The 20,729-nt window shown below is 40.3% G+C and overlaps 1 protein-coding gene across 2 annotated transcripts in view; it reads left to right on the top strand.

Moving 5' to 3' along the window:
• The window catches only part of LOC147249191 (cell adhesion molecule DSCAM-like), a 113,431-nt gene that overhangs the window by 24,138 nt on the left and 68,564 nt on the right, over window positions 1-20,729 (top strand). Inside the window, exons 2-3 of one of the 2 annotated variants that reach the window (XM_086225672.1) lie at window positions 3,236-3,553; window positions 4,834-4,983. In XM_086225672.1, coding sequence (XP_086081798.1) covers window positions 3,236-3,553; window positions 4,834-4,983 — 468 coding nt within the window. Of the gene's footprint in view, window positions 1-3,235; window positions 3,554-3,630; window positions 3,970-4,833; window positions 4,984-20,729 lie in introns of those variants that run through there. The other variant, XM_086225673.1, reaches the window with a different exon arrangement.

Raw genomic sequence — 20,729 nt, 5'->3', positions numbered from 1 at the left:
TCCTGATCAAAATCTTAAAGCCAGTTAAAAAATTGAAAGAATATACATTTTGCACTGTTGGATGTTAAGGGGTTTCTAAGTAGAGCTTCAAAATGCAAAAAGAAGAAATGGGAACAAGAGACCAAAAGGCCAAAAGCAATTTTGTGGCCTTTGAGGACGTTTTTTTGTTTTGTTTTTGAAGCCCTTCCTTCTCAGATGCCATCTGATGGTTATTGGGCTGCAGTCAGCACCAGTAATGGCTTTAATTTGGGACGAGGATTGTCCCGTGTCTTGATGGACAGACATTTGGATCCTCCGGCTCAGCGCTGGTGAGACTTTTTTGGGTTTTGCTCAGATTTTGGCTTTTAAAGGCTGTGGTCTTAAACTTTTGATCAGCTGATGAACAGCCTATTCCAGTTAAATTGTTGTTTTCAATAAATTGCCTGCTCAAAACGTTTGGTCTCTTGTTCCCATTTCTTCTTTTGCATTTTGAAGCTCTACTTAGAACCTCCTTGAGATCCAACAGTGCAAAATGCAAATTCATGCACATTTTTTACTGGTCTTAAGATTTTGATCAGGAGTGTATATCAATTTGCCACAGGACAGGGCAAACACACACAAGACTCATAGACCTCACAGGTAGAACATAACATGCATTTGTGCTTCTGCATGGGTCGCCAAGGCTTCACTATAACACAAATATTAGTAATGTGACACACCAATGTTTGACTCTACACGATCTGTGACATTTAATGTTCAAGTTTTAACGCAGCTGCAGTGGTGATCAATAAAAATCTGACTTATCAGTACCATTCACGTCTTCTCTGCATTTTTCTGCTGCTACGTCTTGCTGAAGAGACTACCACCTTGTAGCTGTCAAAAACTACAACTATTGGCGTCTCAACACCTCTAGGCCTGGCCCTCTGAGTACTGCATGTGTGAAGTGAGTGCTGCTAGAAATGTGCTGGAACATGTGTACGCCACTGTGTTTGTTTGTTGTAACAGGTTGAGCGACCAGCAAGTGGAAGTGGCCTGTGATTTCAGCATGCTCATTAGGAATTTATGAAGCGCTAAAATGTTTGGTCTCCAGGGAGCAGGGATTGGCAGCTGTCGCACAGGCAGGCAAGCTGGCGACAGGCGCCGAGAAGCCACATTAACACAGATCCGAGTCTGTGGAGATACAGTAGCGATGGCTCAAGTGTTTACAGTACTTGATAGAAACCTGCTGTTCATGTTAGCTGCTGTTCGTCCTTATCAAGAGAAGAATTATCAAGTGAAAGTTAGCATGTCTTAGCTTCTATGTAGCTGCTGTCTACAGAATTCAGAAATTCCACTCAGTCTTCCATGCTGCCATTGCTGTAGCAAATCAAATATTTGGATATATCCAGGGTTGCTGTATGGGTGTGAATGCAGCTAAAATAAATTTTTCGGGCTTCTTTAATTCAATATTGTATACTTGAGGGTACAAAGTGAGTAAATATTGGGAAACTTTAGTAGACTGTGGAGTAAAAGTGACGTCAACTAAGCTGTATATATATATATATATATATATATATATATATATATCCTGCCTTCCAACTGAAACCATAAATTGTTCATTAGAACTGGAATGATATTTTTGGGTTTATGCTGTAAGTAATATAAAATTCTCGTAACATTTTATTGGCCGTTTAGTCTTGAAAAAAGTGAATGAAGTCACTATCATTTCTTTATCAAGCTTGTGATGAGAGCCATACTGCTGCTTTGTTATGAACAATGAACTGAGCTCCAATCATGTTTATCAAGATAGTAAAGCAAGAACTCAGTGCTCATATCTGTTGTAAATTGTGGTTTGTTGTGGCTGACTCAAAATATAAACGTTCAGTGGAAACTTATGCTATTCAGTGGAAAACCAGACTTTCTTTTTCCAATTAAATGCCATGATTTTAGTTTGGAAAGCATATCAAAGCAAGCAAGTTCTCAACAACAACAAAAAAAATCAACCCTAAAAACCACAAAGACACATCAGATTCGGAATCTGATCCCAAGGCCAATACATCCACTGGTACTTATACGACTGCTGGTAGTTTTAACTAATAAAACTGGCTGATGGATGTTATGTGTCTCTATTGTAGGGCCATACCAATTAAGGGGCCAATTAATAAATATTATTAATATCACTGTGTCACATATTTAGGTGAACCCTTTTTTAGTGCAGGGAAAGTGGCTTGATTCAATTTGAAATGATTATTTAAGATCTTTTCTAAAGAATATTAGTGGATTGATCAGCTGTGAGATTTCTTTTACTCCACAATATACTGTAAGCTTCTTCCCTAAAATCCCATTGTTCGGGCCCTACTGTATTAACTGAACAGGACAGACACCATTTGAATGCGTACAAATTTTAGTGAGTTTTTCAACCAATTTCCAAATTGTATCATGGAAACAGAGTCTCAAAATAGTTTTATAATATACCAACAATACAATAAACATACATTATTGGATGAAATCCAAGACTGAACCTTTTTGGTGACAATGGCAGCTATGAGGGCTTTGAATTCTAATGAGAGCATTAGGTTTGTGAAGAAGAAATGTGTGGTGGTGCATTGTCTGAGAACATGGAAATAGCAGAAATGAGGCAAAATGAAAACAACAATTTGACCTTGCTCATCCCAACATGATAAAGCCACTTCTTCCTTTCTATTGTGTTCAGGATTATCACATTCCTCTCACCAAGAAATGCATGTATTCTTGAAAAAAATTACCCCATGACACTACTAAAACAACTGTTTTTTAAGAATACTGATGGACTGAGTTTGCCTTTGGAGCTTTTCAATTGATATGGAAAATTACTTTTTCTCGCGTGTGTTTTTCTGTGTTCATGTTGTACACACATTTCAGAGAAGGGTGTGGCATAAGTCATGCATGTAGTAATACACTCAGGTCTGACCCTCTATTGATTATCATTTCATATCCACTGTCTCACTGCCATTTCTAATAGTGGACAATTGACATCCAGAGACAGCGCAACTTCCTCCACTGCAGTGTGCACAAGCACATCTGAGGAAAAAACACACTTTTCCTTAAAAAAAAAAAAAAAAAAATATATATATATATATATATATATACATACATATATATATATATATATATATATAAAACTGTCTGAAACAGATTTCAGTTGGAAATAAAGATTATTCGGTAATGTGAGAGAGTTAGAGTTTAATAATGTTTTTTTCTAAAATCTGTGCCTGTCATCTTTTCTCTTTTCCTGCAGTTTTCTGTGAAGATCTACGTTCCAGCTTATATTTTGTCAATGCATCTGTGCAAGAGGTAGTGTTTGCCAGCACCACGGGGACATCGGTGCCCTGTCCCGCCGCGGGTGTCCCCCCTATCTCACTGCGCTGGTACCTGGCCACCGGCGAGGAGATCTATGATGTGCCAGGGATACGCCATGTGCACCCCAATGGCACCCTTCAGATCTTCCACATCCCCCCTTCCAGCTTCAGCAAACTCATTCATGACAACACCTACTATTGCACAGCGGAGAACCCCTCAGGGAGAATCAGGAGCCAAGATGTTCACATTAAGGCTGGTCTGTTTTTCTGCTCATGATCTCTCTTGTTATGACTAGGGGTTACCCCAACTTAGAATTTCAACTGATGGATGTGATTGGTGAAGTCCTGCCTATTGTCAGTGTGCTTGTGCTCCAAGGCCATATTCACATTTTCAACATTGGCTTTCTTTTTTTCATACCAGACAAAACAGCTGAAATAAAACAAGTAAATAACATTTTAAGATCAAATAAAATTAGTTCCAATTAGACAGGTAATGCTTCCCACTAACCATTTGGTTTACATCTCATCCACATCTCTGTGCTTCATGATGAAGAGACTGCCAGCTTTGGCTCCATGCATCTTCACGCTCTTTGCTCTCCACCATCACCCTCCCCCTCTGTCACACCTGGGCACTCTGTTGTGGCGCACACAGTCATTGAAGCTTAAAGCTAAGGTAGACCTTTCATCAAAATAATTTTACTTCTAACACCAGCATAGTATTTTACAGATTAGACAAAACGTCACAGTAAACTAATTGAAGTTTCTTAAGCACAACAAGTCAAGTCAAGTCAATCTTATCACAACAAAAGTTATCTCATGAAACTTTACAAGTAGAGCAAGTCTAGCACCTCTCTCCTTCACTGAATCTACACCCAAAAATTCTCCATGATCAAGCACATCTTCCAACAGTGGTGAAGGAAACCTTCCTTTTAATGGGCAGGAACATTGAGCAGACCCAGGCTCAATGGGACAGTAATCTGCTTTGACCAGTTGGGGGGAGAGAGCAGGAAAGTGGGGCAGAGACAAAGTTAGATAATGGAAAAAGACAAATATAGAGAAGGAAAGAGAGGACCAAAGACAAAGACAGACAGAGAGGAAGGAGGGAGAGAATGGGGAATGGGGAGAATGGGGACGTGAACAGGCTGGAAGGAGAAAGAGAATAGAGAGAATGACAGAGGGATGGGGCACAGTAAACAATAACACCCACCAACAAATAAGAGCAACATCTACCATAACAAACAGCTGAGGTACAGTCACTGCCATGTTATCTAGTCAGGTGTACATCAGCTCAGCTTCACACTTCAATCAGACTAGGAAGCTCCTGTCCCTCAGCCCTGCCCTCAAATGTGCCAATTATGACCTGCATAACAGGCATTCCTGAGATTATTCAATATCATTTAGAGGGCTTCAACTGTGAGATTGGTTATTGAATTAGGCTCCTTCGAATGAATCTTTGACTATTTGGGGTCACCTCAATCATCATCCATTACTAGTTTCCAATCACCTACTCAAAAGACCTTTTTGTTCCTCCTCCTAGTCCTACGAGAACCCTACACTGTCCGGGTGGAGGACCAGAAAGCCATGAGAGGCAATGTGGCGGTCTTCAAGTGCATTATCCCTGCCTCAGTGGAGGCCTACATCACTGTTGTGTCCTGGGAGAAAGACACAATGTCAATCAATGCTGAAAGTAAGGAGCTTTTTTTTTCTACATCAATGACGGCATAATATTTCAAAATATCTGCTGCTTGACTTTTACTCAAATTGTTTGACATGAGATTTGAGACAGAGGAGCTGTGTGTGTGTGTGTGTGTGTGTGTGTGTGTGTGTGTGTGTGTGTGTGTGTGTGTTTTCTCACACAAAAGTGAGATGAACTTATCTTTCACTGAACTAGCTAGCAAGGCCCATGTTGTGTGTGTGTGTGTGTGTGTGTGTGTGTGTGTGTGTGTGTGTGTGTGTGTGTGTGTGTGTGTGTGTCTCCACGTCTGTCTGACCCAATGACAGTGAGGTCTCACTGCTTTTCCACTGCCGGTCTTCCAATGGGCGCGCAGGCTGCCAGCCGTGTCACTTAGTCTCAGTGTATTGACCCATTTCTGTGGCTGATAGGAAGCACTGCGGCACTCCGATCATTCAAATCACTTAAATGGAACACTCGCCTGCGTGATTGTTTCCCAGCCCTGGGGGGCAAATTCACTTTATGTGGGGCATTTAGCAAACTCAATAGACAAGAGCTAATGTTATTTTGCTTTTTGGATGGAGGGCAAATACTGGCCAGTGACTGTTTTTAGTATGTTGTTGATGTTTCACATTTGTCCACTGAGGTGAAATTGTCCATGCTGAAATCTATAGCAGTCTCTTAATTGCCCATAAATGGATTTGCTGCCAGCATGTTTTCAGATATGGGTACATAGAAGGGTTTTGTGCTGATGGAATGGATACTCTAAGTGTTCTCATTTTGATATTTGTGTCTGGACCTTTTGGATGTGCATTGTTGAACTGTTTTAAGTTCACATAGTACAGTAAAGTTGGACTCATAAACTAGTTGTTGGAAGGTTAAAAAAAAAGTTCCTGCACTGGCAAGACAAAGTGTTTATGGTGTGTTGTGAAACTCATCACATCTACAGCCATCAACCATGTAAACGCTGTCAGAAAAATCATCCAGCCACCAATCCACCTCTCTCCACCATGCTAAATAATGGATGACGGAAGCCTATGAATCCATGAGCAAATGGTCTTTATTCACGACTCAGTGCGTGCATCCTACTGACACACCGTCCATTCCCCTCATCCTGCACTACACACACATTTTAAGTGCACTTTGTGTGTGTGTATCTATGTCTAGGACTCTATATGCACACGTCAGGCAAAAATGACTTAACCCTTCATCTCCTTAACTGAGTGTCCATCATTTTAATGTTTAATGCACAAGACAATTGCAGCACCTGGACATAAACAAAAGAAACTTTGCGAATTAGAGCTTTTCTGTCTTGGACATTAATAATTGACATGGGCTTTTCAGTTTGGAGGCATGATGTGCAGCAGCCCTCAGTGTGAGTCTCACTGGACAAAGAACATTCTGAGTTGTTGCAGGGCAGACTAACAAAACACCACTTAAAGAACCCTGGTGTCCATTAGAAAAGAATGGAACATTGGAATGAAACATGCAATCAGTCAGGGTGGCCAGAAAAAGTAAAAGTATAGTATAAATGTCAGATGTAGTGGCTATATACAGTAGTGGACTTTTAACAAAGCAGCAGCAAAGAGCAGCCATCTCATGCTCCACTACTGACTCACATATTCTTGTTGTACTTAGCAAATAGAGATCTATCAGTTAGCTGGGGCAGTTTACTCTTCTAATACTTATCCCCTTGTATTTGTTGCACATCAAGACATGTTGTAACTAGTTGCTTTGATTCAGAACAAATTAATTTACTTAACTTGTCCCCCCTAATTTTACCCTCTGAACCACATTACAAGATGAGTAGCTGTTTTGTGTGTCCTTAAAAAAACTTGGCCAAACCCTTCTATTAGCTGCATTTATAGGGATGGCAATATTACACTGATTAACTCATAGATTTAAACTGCCGTTTCTAACTACCTTAACCTGAATTACTCATAGTAGGAGTATATGATAATTATATCAATACCTGTGGAGTCTTAGTGGAATTATTTAAGTGCATTGTAGACATGCACGTACCTTAATTTCACTACAAAGTCCAACCGGAGTTTTGCAGCATTTTTGTGACATTTATGGCTGTCAGACTGTGTTACAATGATACTTCAGCTTCCAGAAAGTACTACAAACTCAGCTGTAAGCACAGTTTTCGCCGTTATTAGCAAGATAAGGTTTAAGATGTCCAAGTTGATACATGATTCATATTTCAAGTAATATAACTTCACCTGAATATAGTCAACACTCAGATTATAGCTGGCCATGTAAAGTTGACGTTAAAGTTGAATATGGGTTCTGGCAGTTGTTGACTTGTGAAAGCAGCTGTGCACCTGCATCATGATTATTCTACAATTCTACAATTTCATTTAGCAGACGCTTTTGTCCAAAGCGATGTACAACACAAGCAAGAATTCAGACTAAAGGAAAAACCCATAGTAAGCGCAAAAGTGCTTCAGTTGTGATTTGGTCACAGGTATTGCATCTATTGGCAGAAGAAGTGTCGCCCCCCCTCCCTTTTTTTTTTTTGACAAACATACAACATCACACAACACAGTTAGTGCTACATAATCACTAAGTGCTGGGTCTTGGACCCTCTGACTTATTCTACCCCACAGGACAAAGAGGAGAAGAGTCAGGTTAAGTGCCTAGGTGCTCTCTGAACAATTGAGTCTTCAATTGTCTCTTAAAAGTAGAAAGGGACTCAGCAGAACGCACAGAGTTCGGTAGTTCGTTCCACCATTTGGGAACAACACAAGAGAAGAGTCTGGCTAGGGATTTGGAGCAGTGCTGGGCTGGAAGCACCAGGCGTCTTTCGCATGCAGAGCGTAGTGGGAGAGAAGGAGAGTAGACCTGGATCAGGGATTCCAGGTAGGCTGGAGCCGTTCTTGTGATTGTTTTGTAAGCCAAGAGAAGTGCCTTGAATTTGATCCTGGCTGCCACTGGTAGCCAGTGAAGAGAAACCAGCAGCAGGGTGACGTGCCCTTTTGGGCTGGTTGAAGACCAGACGTGCTGCTGCATTCTGGATCATCTGCAGAGGACTATTAGCAAGCATATGGTTGGGTGAATTTATTGTGTGAGTATCAAGTAAAATAGGTAGCAGTATCAGTTTAAAAAAATATCAATTTTACCAACTGTTGGCCCACTCTAACTGTAATGGATTTACTGGTTTCTGTGATGTATGCAGATGATAAACTCATTGTGTCATAAAGATCTTAAAGTTAATTTGTAGCCAGCAAGGGAAAATGACAGCAACCAAAGTTCCCTGTCAGATTCTTATGTTGGCAACTCTCAAACACATTTTTCCTTTGATTTATTTCACTGATGATACAATAATAAATGTTGTGAATTTGTTTTTCTATTTGTTTTTGGTAAATACGGTACAACCCCTCTGCCCAACTAGTGTATCCTTGTTAAAACAAGTCCTAAGTCCTGGACTTCCTTTCATTTCCAAGCAAGATGAAGACTGACAGGCACTGTGTCTTAATTGGTGACATGTCACTCATAGTAATGCAATTAAAGCACGGGGTTGATGTGCTTCCTTGCGGTATCAGGAAGGGTTAAATTCATAATTTGTGTGCTGCCAAATATAACCTGAGAAATAAGAAAACAGGGATGAGAGGAAAAACATAAAGTACATTTGGAAGCTTTTCTAGAATAATGTGCTGTGTGTCAGGGCTTGTTGATTGCTGTAAAGAATGATGGACTTTGCTGCATCCTGATCCTGAAGGACAGAGAGTTTATAAAACTATCAAATTGTGATTATTCTCATTGATATTAAAGTTATGGCACTTACAATATTAAACAGAATTACCATTCCTGTATCATTCACATTGTATGTGAAAACATATTTAAACAATGATGGTGAGACATTGGCAGAGGTCTGGACCAGAGGTTTTCTCTTTAATCTGTAGAATATGATTTGCAGGCTGGGATATCTCTGCAATGTCACCATATTGCATTTTAAATGTTTTGTTTTTCCAATGTTTGTGATTTGGATGTTGTTATTTTGATAAAATGTCAATATCTTGTCTTTGTTTGTTTGTTATCTGCTCAGTAACATTGAAATGGCTGCTTGTGTGTGTGTGTGTGTGTGTGTGTGTGTGTGTGTGTGTGTGTGTGTGTGTGTGTGTGTGTGTGTGTTATTGATGAGAAGTTCTGTTATGTAGTCATAAATTCTGGATATGTGGTTTCAGAAACTATAGCTGGTAGCTAAGGAAAGCCCATATGACCACTGTCTTTGATTCATCAGCATTAACACAGTTCAGTATGAACAACAACAATACAATCGTATCCATCATGTTAGCGTTGACAACACCTGATGGCCTAGCTTGTGATGGCCTTTGTATGCGTTTTTGTACTGCTGTGCAGGCTTGTCCCCCAGGTGCAGCCTGTGCTGCAGTCACTGAGGAGGCCTTGTAGTCATTTGCCTGGGCCTGATGCTGCCTGCTCTCCATTCAGCAGCAACAGGGCCAAGAGGGGAGCGACCCCTCGGCACTACTGCAGAAACTCACACACTCACATACACACTCACAGGGAGTTCTTTTCATTCAGCCCATGAGCTGAGCACAAAGGCCATCAGCCATCACACAGAATCTCTGCTCAGACCTCCTTTTTATCTCCTCTGTTTCAGTCTTTTTAGTTCTCCTTTTTCTTTTCACTGTTCTTGTATGCACAAATACGCAATATTAGAACACTGTTACTTAACAATAAAAACACTGATATTCCACAGGAAAACAAAATTCACTGCTGCTGCTTACAGAGGTGTGCATTGCTGGCCATTTGCTAAGTCATCTTGTGCATTTCACAGTTGTTTTTTTTGTTGTTGTTGACATTTGGATTGTGTGTTGGAGTTGTTCTGCTGCCAGTCTCCATTCCTGCAGCCATTGCTGAGAGAGAGAGAGGAGCCTGATACACTATGTGCATTTAATTGGCTGTGTATAATGGGTCATTGAAGTAAATATCAAGAGTTGGTATCAGAAGGATGCTGGATGTCGTGTGTATATCCACAGTGCCCACTGTTTCTCCTCAACTCATCCATTTCAAGGCAGCTACAAAGCCTAGCTGGTGCAATGTTTCAGGGAATTCAGTTTCATTAACAGAATATTTTTATTACAATAATCAAACAAATATAGTTCAAATTCACTGCTACAAATCAGCACTGACAGAAAAAGACCTCAGAGGAACTTAAGTCTTTTCAGTCCAACCTTAGATGACATTCTTTTAGTGTATGCAGTTGCAAAATGTGACTAAAATTAATATTGCCATTTTGTGAAAGTAATCACAGAGGGTGAATTGAAAGGTGTCCACCTCCCAGTAAAGAGATAATCCTAACAAACAGGGAGCAGGGTGACCTCAGAAAGTTTGCTCCACATCTGCTGTCAGAATACAAAGAAAAATGGCAAACAACCTCCACTGAAATGAAATGAAGCTGTCAGTTACAGTATTGACAGTTAGGTACCAAGAAGGCTCACAATGCATTGCTTACATGACAAAGACAAATGTAGAAACTGTGTGGTATCATTTGACATCACAATCCCCTGCTCTCATGAATATGACCTAATTCAACAGTGAAGAGACAAACCTCCTATGGTGCTGACTATGTGAACATATTAATCACGAGCTTTGGCTTTACGTTACAAACCATCGAAACTCATACAGCGTGAGTTGGAATTAAACAGCAACATATCTAAACCTGTAAAGTGTGCACCCAAATTACTGCAAGTTCAGAGCGAGTACATTTTTTGTCTTTCAACACACACATTACTATGTGGACTGACATCAAACTTACAACTCTGAACTGTCAGAACTATTCATGGGATATTTAGGATGTTTGACAGCTGTTCAGCGTGTTTGACCACATCACAGTTCCTCAAGATGCTCTATTTGTTGTTTTGGGCTTTCGGTAAAAATATGATCTGCATCAGAGTTACAAGTGCATTTTCTATGTTATGATTTCTATGTTCAAACTGCTTTTCTATCTTTAAATGTGTTGGCTGCTAATCAATCTTGTTTCCAAAGACGACAGAATGATAAGTCACTGACTCAAAACTAAGCTGACCTCAGCTCATCCGTGACATTATAGATACAGTCAGAAAGATCAACTGGGATGTCCTTAACCTCACGGAATTAACATCTAAAATGTTATGTTTTATTTTCGGAGCAACATTTGAAGTGTTACAGCTGCTCGCCTGTAAATAGTCATCTAGAAAGGAGAAAGGGAGTTAATCTGTCTTCCTGCCACCTGTGTTGTAGTCCACAGGTAGAGTGGACGTCTTTTGTTTGAAGCAGCCTTGTAGCTCACTCGCTGTCGGTTTTGCCCTTTTCTTAATATGCGATGTAGGGAGCGCAGCCATTGGTGCAGCACAACCTTGAGGTGGGGGCTAAGATTGGTGGGTGAGTGGGTAAGGATAACTAACTCCCTCTCTCTCTCCTGTTCTCCATCTCCATCTCTGCCTCACTCTGTCGACAGGCAAGGTTGGAACTCTGACGTGTGACAGGCTGGATGTAGTCTTTTTCGAGCATTCGTCACTTTGTCTACCGATGATTGGCTGGAGTATTGTTATTCACACAGAAAAATGGGTCAGGTGGCCTGTGGAGAATGGAGTGTTTGCATGGACAGACCGCACAAACATGCACCCACACCCACATGCAGACCTACACACGCATCCCACACTCACCAGGATTACACTTTGCAGCAGAGCGTTGCTGGCAGATAAATAACAGATAAATGAAAAAGAAAAAGCCTTGGTTATGTCGTGTGTGTCTCTCATGTTGAATTCACTGCGTCTTCTCTCACAAGCTGTTTTTTTCCCTTACACCCAGTGGCAGGGGCTTAGTGAGATAAATAAAGGGTTGCACTGAAAAAAGAAAAAAAAACTGGGAGAAAAATCAATACCTGTGTGCATGAATCTGGCTGCAGCTGCAACGCAGCATTATAGGAACATGACGAGTAGATGTGCTTGGGCTGGGCGGCTTGCCAGCAGTATACTCAGCCATAAGAGTAAAGACATGCAGAAAAACACTGAGCTCTGAAAACATATGTACAGTAGACATGATCTAGGGATGATACACACATACACGCATGGATTAAGCTTTGTATTAGATCTATTTTGGGTTGAAATGCTTCCTCAATTTACTCATACAACTCAGTTAGTAAAATTGAATTATTTGCATTGAAGATATGTTTTAATCTGTATTATGCTATAGATAGTAAGGACGTATGCAGGCTGCTGAATTAAATCTACCCCCTGCCAGGCCTACACCATCGTGGATATTCTGGATTTGTATTTCAAAATAATTTGGTAACACCCTGTATAAAGGTACATTAATAATGGTTATTTGATGCTTAGTTAACCTTTATTGATGCTTGATTAATCATTATTTGATGGTTTACTAATCATGTACTATGGTGGTGGTGTTCATTAAACTTTACAGGTAACAGCAAAGACAGCTGAAAAAATTAAGGGAGATTAGGGTTGAAATAAGGTATAAACTACATGTCTTTATACTAAAGGTCCAAAAGACTATTACTATATGATCAAGTATACTTTAGTAAATATTCCTCATTAATCTAACACATCATTAACCAACAGTTATTAATGTAACCTAATTGCAAAGTGTTATTGACATTTTAAATGCATGTTTATACATTTTAGAACCTCATTTTGAGGAATAACTCAATTTGGTTCATATCACGACTTTTAGGTAATTTTTATTATTTTGGTTTGCTTGAATTACGTCTCCAAAAGAACTTCAACAATGTGCTGTGTGTGTGAAAATCAGACCTTCTCAAGACATGTCATGTAATGTAGTCTATTTGAATTACTGAGAACTATTAGAAAATTATTTAAGGGCAGAGCTTTGGGCCCAACTGTGTGTGCATATTTCAGTACAGCTGAAACACAATCTAGTAGATTTGCTTCCTCATGGAACCAAAAAATTGTGGCACACATGCATATTGAAGCTCTGATTGTGTACTGAATGGTTCTTATTTTACATTTCAGTATGACATCACTAGTTTGGGTGTATCCTTGGCAGATTTGAGCTCACAGTTTTTTCAAAATAAAATTTAGGAAAATAGTGTCATTTCTGTTGTAAATTCTGCACTCAAGCGCAAGCACAGCCAAGCTCCTGTGGTTTGCTAATAAAGTTATGATCAACTTCCATCCTGTCATTTGTATATGAAATGGGCTGACCTCAAGGTGGGTGCACACAGTTATTTTCCCCCTTTTATGACAGAAAAAAATACATCAAGAATATTGGTGATTAAAGATTATTTCAGTATGGTGGTTAGCTAAATCCCTGTTTTGCACAAGAAAAATTACACACACAAACACACACTCACACTCACACACACACACACATCCTGAGAGGGATGCATGCAATAACTCAGAAAGCAAAATATCAGTTAGTGTAAGTTCCGGTTGGTTATGCAGTGAGGAGGGTCAGCAAGTGTACAGCAATCCCTTAACATAGTCAATCAAAGTGCATGCGCCCATCTTATGATCTTAAAGAAGGACAGCTTGGTTTGATAATAATTATGAAAAATAGTTATTTCACCTCTTTTTCATCAAATTTCAGCATCATTTTTTGCAATAAAGTAAAATAAAACAATGAATTGTTTTCATCAATAAAAAGATATGTATTTATATTTTTAGATTTTGTTTGACATGTTTAAGCATTACTTAAAAGAGAAAATCAGTTCAATTTAAATGACCTGACCTGTATATGTTAGTCCTTTCCTCGATCTCTGCACCTGCAAATTTTGTTGAATGAATCTAAGTTTGTCTTACAGATATCTTGAAGCAAGACTTGACAGAAAAAGCACCTGCAATTTCCATCCATCCATCCATCCATTTTTTACTGCTTATCCTGTTAAGGGTCATGGGGGGGGGGGGGGGGGGGTGGCAGAGCCTATCCCAGCTGCCTTCAGGCGAGAGGCGGGGTACCACCTGGACAGGTCACCAATCCATGGCAGGGCCAACACATAGAGACAGACAGCCATTCACACTCACAGTCACACCTACGGTCAATTTAGAGTATCCAATTAGTCTAGTCCCCATTTGCTTGTCTTTGGACTTTGGAGGAAGCATGGAAATGTGCAAACTACACACAGAAAAGATCCCATGCTGGAGCCAGGGCTCAAACCTGGAACCTTCTTGCTGTAAGGCGATAGCGCTAACCACTACACCAACATGCCGCCCTCACCTGAAATTTATTGAAAATAATGTATTTACATTTCAAATTCAAGAGGGTTACTAAAATCAAGAAAAGTTTTATCAGAAGAATAAAACAAATATAATGGATTATATGTTGTGTAAAAAAATTCTGTATAACATCATGCTTGGCATGCTCGCTACATTTCTTCCTTCACACACTCTTAAACTAAACAGACAGAGATATTAATTAAATTGACTGAAGCTCTCCCTTTCTGTCTCTCTCTTTCTCTATCATGCTGGCGCTGCAATGATCAAACTCCCACCTCCATACTGTGCTGTTTGCTCACCAATAACTGCAATTAGTTCTTTATTAAACTCTTGGGGCAAGGAACAATTAGGGTGTGAGCAGGAGGTGCTATGTGTGTGTGTGTGTGTGTGTGTGTGTGTGTGTGTGTGTGTGTGTGTGTGTGTGTGTGTGTGTGTGTGTGCGTGTGTGTGTGGGTGTGTGTGTGGGTGTGTGTGTGGGTGTGTGTGTGTGTTTGCACACAGGAAGAGGAGGGGGAGGGTCAGGGGAGAGATACTAAACACTGCTTAATCTTTGATAAACAGTGAGGTCTCCTTTGTGCCGCTACAGTTTGGCACGTCCTCTTCTCGCTGCTCTGCGTTGTGCGGGGCTAGCTGCTGCTGCTGCCTCCACCATCGCTCCCAGACCTGGACGCTAGCCAGGTCATGTGTGGCTTGCTGCCAAGATACAGATTAGCTATAAGCGCAACATGAGCTAATCGTTGAAGGAGCTACCGATTAATTGGCACTTAGAAGTTTTGTGGACTGTATGGATTTGGGGCCTTATGTTGTCAGTGGGTCAAAGTGATTAGTGGTTATATTTGTATGTCACGTATTTTTATATTGTGTTTTTTTGTGTGTTTCGGTGAATAAATTGGTGAATACCTTATTATGATAACCTTAGGGCATAAAGCAATATCATAATGATATGTTTGTATTTTTGCGGAGGGATATTTGGGGGGCAGCCACAAAATGAAATTTATTCGTAAAATGGAAGGTAACATGGTGCATGTTAGTAGCTCAGCTACATTTGGTGCAATTCAACCTCTCTCCTAAAGTGAGATAAATTATGAAGGTTTTTGTTTGTTTGGTACCAGCTGAAAAAATAAACAAAATAATCTTTAATTGTTTTGATCCAGAGTTAGAGATGGCAGAACCTTCCAGGGACTGTAATGCATGATTACAGGACATGAATTCATTTAAGACCCTCAGAGAGAAGAGTCTTAGTGGTGGATATGTCCCAGGAACTAGGCAAATAATTGTGTGTTGCTTCCTCCTGAGGGATAACCATGATTATTCTCCCTCTCAGTTATAAAATGAAGGTTGACCCCCTCCACAACCCCATCCTGCACTACACCTCCAACTCAAACTTTGACATCGGACTGTAGAAAAACTGGAAAACCTAAAAGACGGCTTCAAATCATACCATCTCTAACCTGCAGGGAGGTGGATGTGCATATAAACGTGCGTGCATGCGTGTGTGCGTGCGTGCGTGCGTGTGTGTGTGTGTGTGCGTGCCTGCGTGTGTGTAGAGGCCGAGAGGGATTGGAAAAGTGTATTTGTGTGTTTGTGTGTGTGTTGGGGGGCTGGCTGGCTTGCTGTGAATGGTTGCTCTTATCGCGTGCTTGCAGCTGCTGCAGTGTCTTTGAGAGACAGAGGGGCTGTCCATGCATGCCACTCACACCCCCCCATCCATTGCTGATTCTCTCTCTTTTTCTCTGTCCGTCTGTACTGCATTCTCCATCAAGGAAATGAGCAGAAGAAAGAGAAAGGGGGGAAAAACATGACTTCAGCTTTAGTGCAGACTCATGATGTACCATATAGACTTTCACATCCTCCTGATGGTCCTAAAAGTGAGAGACAGGCAAGAAATAATATGTCTTTGTACATCACTGCAATGACCTGATCAATGTGTGATCTGTTGCTGTGCATATGCATACTGGTGTCCCACAATGTCGACATGGACATTGAAAGTTTCCACAAATGTCATATCCTACAATGTTTTGTTTAATTATCCTCTCACAAAATCTCAACATTTGAGAAGAATTTCATAAACAGATAAAGCCAGGTGCTAATCTTGAATTTGGAATAATATAGTGAACTGGCTCAGCTGGAAGCCAGTAGAGCAGTGCCAAAAAATGATTTTGAAGACAACCCACCATGGGATATCACCTTGATAGATGGACGGTCGGGTGTCGAGGGAAATGATACCCCCCCAAGCAATGCATACTGAGCGAAGGGTACTTTCTGGGACTTGCAACTCCCTCCCTCCCAAGCCATCCTCAGCCAGGTGCCCTGTCATGTATTGCTACTTCCTGTTCAAGCTGTGTAACCTTGAGTCTGTTGGAGGAGCAGATGGTAAAAAATGATGATTAAGAATCAGTTTGGACAGGAAGATCTGCGTCAAGATAATTTATGTATTTATTCAAAATACTCTGTTTTTGAATACCGACAGACATTATTCGACTACTTATTGTATGCTGTAAGCTGAGCTCATTCTACTGAAAAAAACAAAATGGCCATTTTATGTTGAGTATTTTACATCTCATAATTACATAACAATAATAAATAAATAAATATAATAACCTATATATAAATTCAATTATAAAGATAGTTTTAAGTACAAATTAATATAAAAAATTAAAGGGGAATTTGTTACATATCACAGGCCCAGAAGAAAAATGCAGAGCTGCATGCGATCATTAATATAGTTGATTCTTGATAATATTTAAAAGAACAAAAATCGTATTTTTCAAAGGACAAAGGAAATGGACATTAAGATTTTAAAAGATTTATGTTTTATGTTGCCATGAGCATTGCTCCAGCATTTTAAATGAAAGATAATGATAGTTATTTTCAGCCTTTTTTAAAGAGATAACATGAATGGTTGAATGATTTCTCATTTAAAAGAAACAATTCTACTGGTGTTTCCAAAAAATGCTGAACATTGATTTGGCAAAAGATAAGAAATCTTGCATTATTTTTTTTATGAAGAGAGACAGTAGAAAATGAGGGTGTGTTTAAAAATAATAATAATAAATAATATTCAGAATGCAGAAATGTAACTGCATGACTTGAGTGACTCCATCTTGCAGAATTGAAATTGAATTGAAGTCAATATCTCTGTCCTCAGGTAGCTAGTAAAACACATTTTATTAGCATGTAAGGTGGTACAGATATATCATTGTATATCACACAAATTTTTTACAATTTTTTTTTTTAAACTTCTAAAATCAAACAGTTCTGCCTCATCCATGTCTGAGAAGCTGTTTTAGAAAGTGAGCTTTGCAGTGTTGGACCCCATATAGATGCTTCTCTTGCATACAGTAAATAGTCATGTTGTTGCTGAGGGCCTGAGTTGACGTTGTCAGCTCAGCTGGATTGGTTGCAGCATGCTATGACTCATTGTGCGCTTGGCCAATACGCTTTTCTCAGGCTCTGTTCCCTTCTTTTTTCTTTTTTTCCCCACCCTAAATAAATTGCCTGGAGAAATTGAACAAAAAAAATTAGAGAAAGGGAGAGCAAGCCTTTCATCTAATTGAGAAGCTCATATTAACTGTGGTGGGAAGATAAGCTCCTCTCTCTTTTCTCTCTCTCTCTCTCTCTCTTTCTCTCTCAGCTGCTGTTAAATTCACTGTATATTAGCCAGTTTCTGCTTCTTGCTTTCTCTTTAACTTTATTTCTTTTAATCTGTCACCTCTCTGTGCGAGAAGGCTTCAAATTATACTGCTGTGTGTTTGTCTTTGTTATTCTCTGGTGACAAGCAGACATGCACAACACTCAAAAATGCAGGCCAGGTCATATGACCTTGTGCAGCCCTTTCTGCATATAAATTTGAACGCATTTCCTGTTCAAAACAAATAACCATTCCTTCAATCCGAGTTGAGATTTATCCAAATGTCAATTGGAACATATGCTGAGACACGCACAAATGCTCAGAAATGCACGTATGTATGTGCGCACCTTAAAACTGTCTGAGTGTGTGTGTGTGTGTGCGTGTGTTTGTACAGTATGTGTTGTCCTCACCGTTCATGCATGTGTCAATAATGTGTTTGAAGCATATGTTCTAATTGACATGTGGACAAACCTCAGCGATTGAAACCATGAGCTGATTCTTGGTGTGTTGGTCCTGATTACATTGTGTCTTCTGGTGCCTTGATCCCTTCAGCCCCCAAACTAGGATTACATTTCCACAATGTAATCCTAGTTTGGCTTCTCGGAGAGCGGTAGAGGAGCGGAAGAGGAGGGGGTCACTGCAGCACAGACCCCCAAATGTCTTGGTGATTCTGCAGGATGTGTGTGTGTGTGTGTGTGTGTGTGTGTGTGTGTGTGTGTGTGTGTGTGTGTGTGTGTGTTGGGGGAGGGGATGAAGCAATTACGTCCAGTTCCTCTAGTGATTCTCTCAATAAGAGGGAGACCCCTTAAAGGTTGGCTCTCTCTCGGCTGCTGCTGCTGCTACTGCTGTTGCTGCTGCTGCTGCTCTGGCTTACTGCCTCCTTCAGTCCAAGGCAGCCATTTTGTGTCAGTCAGTCTGTGTTGTTGGAACAGAGCATTTCTCAACTAAAGAGAAAAGGAAGAGAAAATTTAATGAAATAATGAATAATTATTGTATTAATGAGGTGAAGTCTCTTTAAAAGTCAGGATACAGTGATACTGAACATGAGGGTTGTGTCCATTTTCACTACTTGTTTGTTTGTGTAGACAGATTAACTGAAGATGCATGATCCATCTAATAATGAAACTGTATTTCCAGCTGCAGGGTAAAGAGGGTCAACACACACAAACACATGCATACACACACACACGCACACACAGCTGTCCTCCCTAAAGGTGCTGGTAGTGCACAACCCTTCTGGTGAGAATAGTTTCCCATCAAAGTGAGAATGGCTGTGTAGTAGCACTATTGTGCAGCCATGTAAGGCCTGACCAAATATGTCTATGGATGCAATTACTCAAACAGACCCCATAATGGCCTGCTTCTTGCAGCCTTGTTTGCTCTGTGTTTTGTGGCTTTGGCGTCTGGCAGATGGACCATCAGGGATTATACCTGCTAATGAAAAGAGGTGGAGGAGGGTGAAGGCAGGGTCATTAGAAGTTATGATGTGACCATTTCAAGGCCTTTGTCTGAATATCTCACATCACAATATAGGTTTCTGAACTGAGAGTTGAGGATATTTGAGTGTATTTGCAGGCTTTTTACAAATTGTGTTACTGTGATGTATTCAATAACATGCATTGGTAGAGTTAAATTGACACTATATAACTTCTACACACAAGACAAACTAGACAGAGTAGTGTGTCTTGTTCTTTGTGTCTATTACATCGTCATGAGTGTAGTAAATTTAATATGTTTATAAGTTACTCTCTTTTCTAGCACCTCAGGTGACAACAGAACCCTGGAGTGGCAATAAACAGAGGAAAATAAATATTTTAAAGCAGGGTTGCTTTATATTTAGAAACTCTGACACTGGTATTCCCCTTGCATGGCTTGTTGGGTTGATGAGGCTTAAACAATGTACTGTGCAGCCCCATTTGGAGGCAATGAGATATAATTTGTTCTCTCTACTTCATTAGTATTATTTTTTTACTAAGTTGTATCTTATTACCATAAATTCACTTAATTAGAGGAACAAGTTATATCTCATGACCTCAGATTTGCCCACAATTAACTGCTGTATGCCTATTGTAGGGCTCCAAAGGCAAAAGTTGACATGTGGGTAGGGAGTATTTTTACTTAAATGTGTGGTTTGTTGTCCTTAGCAGGGTCTTCTGGTGCCCACGGGTCCATCCTGGACAGACATACACAATATGCAGTCCCTCCAGCATGATTATACAAGGCCTATGTCCAGACAGGATGGCCTAATCCCTGACACTCACAATGCGTGCACACACATTCCCACCCCCACCCCCTCAACATATGGAGATGAGAATTAGTGCAGTGGAAGAAAATAAATGAGTTAAAGCAACCAGTAGCCAGCAGCCAGCAGCCATTGCTTTAGATGTCTTTGTTCTTGGGGAAAGGGCTGAGATTTCTTCGATAAACTCGAGGAGGAAAAAAATGACGAGTGCACAATTGATTGAATCTTGAATGAATTAATATATATATGATTTTATCGATGGGCACAGGAACAGAAGCTTGGTGTACATTGGACTGGTGAGCACAGAGAGCCACAAGTTGACCCCACTGGGCTCCTCGTGTGACCCTGCCAACACGCCCCACCCCACATTCAGCCCAAATCTTGTTAAATAGGATTACGCTGGCTACCTGCCATTCAGTGGCTTGGGCAGGACCTCTTATCTCCTGTCTTCAGATGACTGCCAGGAACAACATAATGCACAAAAACCTATATTAAACAATGACTCATGCAGGTTTACTATAACTAGCGACCAGTGTAGCTGTTTTCTTTGGAAAAGTTATTTTTTAGGTGAAGTGTAACTTCCAAGACCACTTCCATTGCTGACTAATTGGGCATCTGATGGATGGCACTCAGCCTCTAAAATGTTTTGATTGTGTGTGCATCTGTGCTGTAAATGTCTGTGTTT

Source organism: Aulostomus chinensis, chromosome 15 (assembly GCF_037954235.1).
Source record: "Aulostomus chinensis isolate RoL2024-O1b breed Wild chromosome 15, RoL_Achi_v1.0, whole genome shotgun sequence".
NCBI classification, from domain to species: Eukaryota; Metazoa; Chordata; class Actinopteri; order Syngnathiformes; family Aulostomidae; genus Aulostomus; species Aulostomus chinensis.
This window is presented reverse-complemented; position numbering and strand designations above follow the sequence as displayed.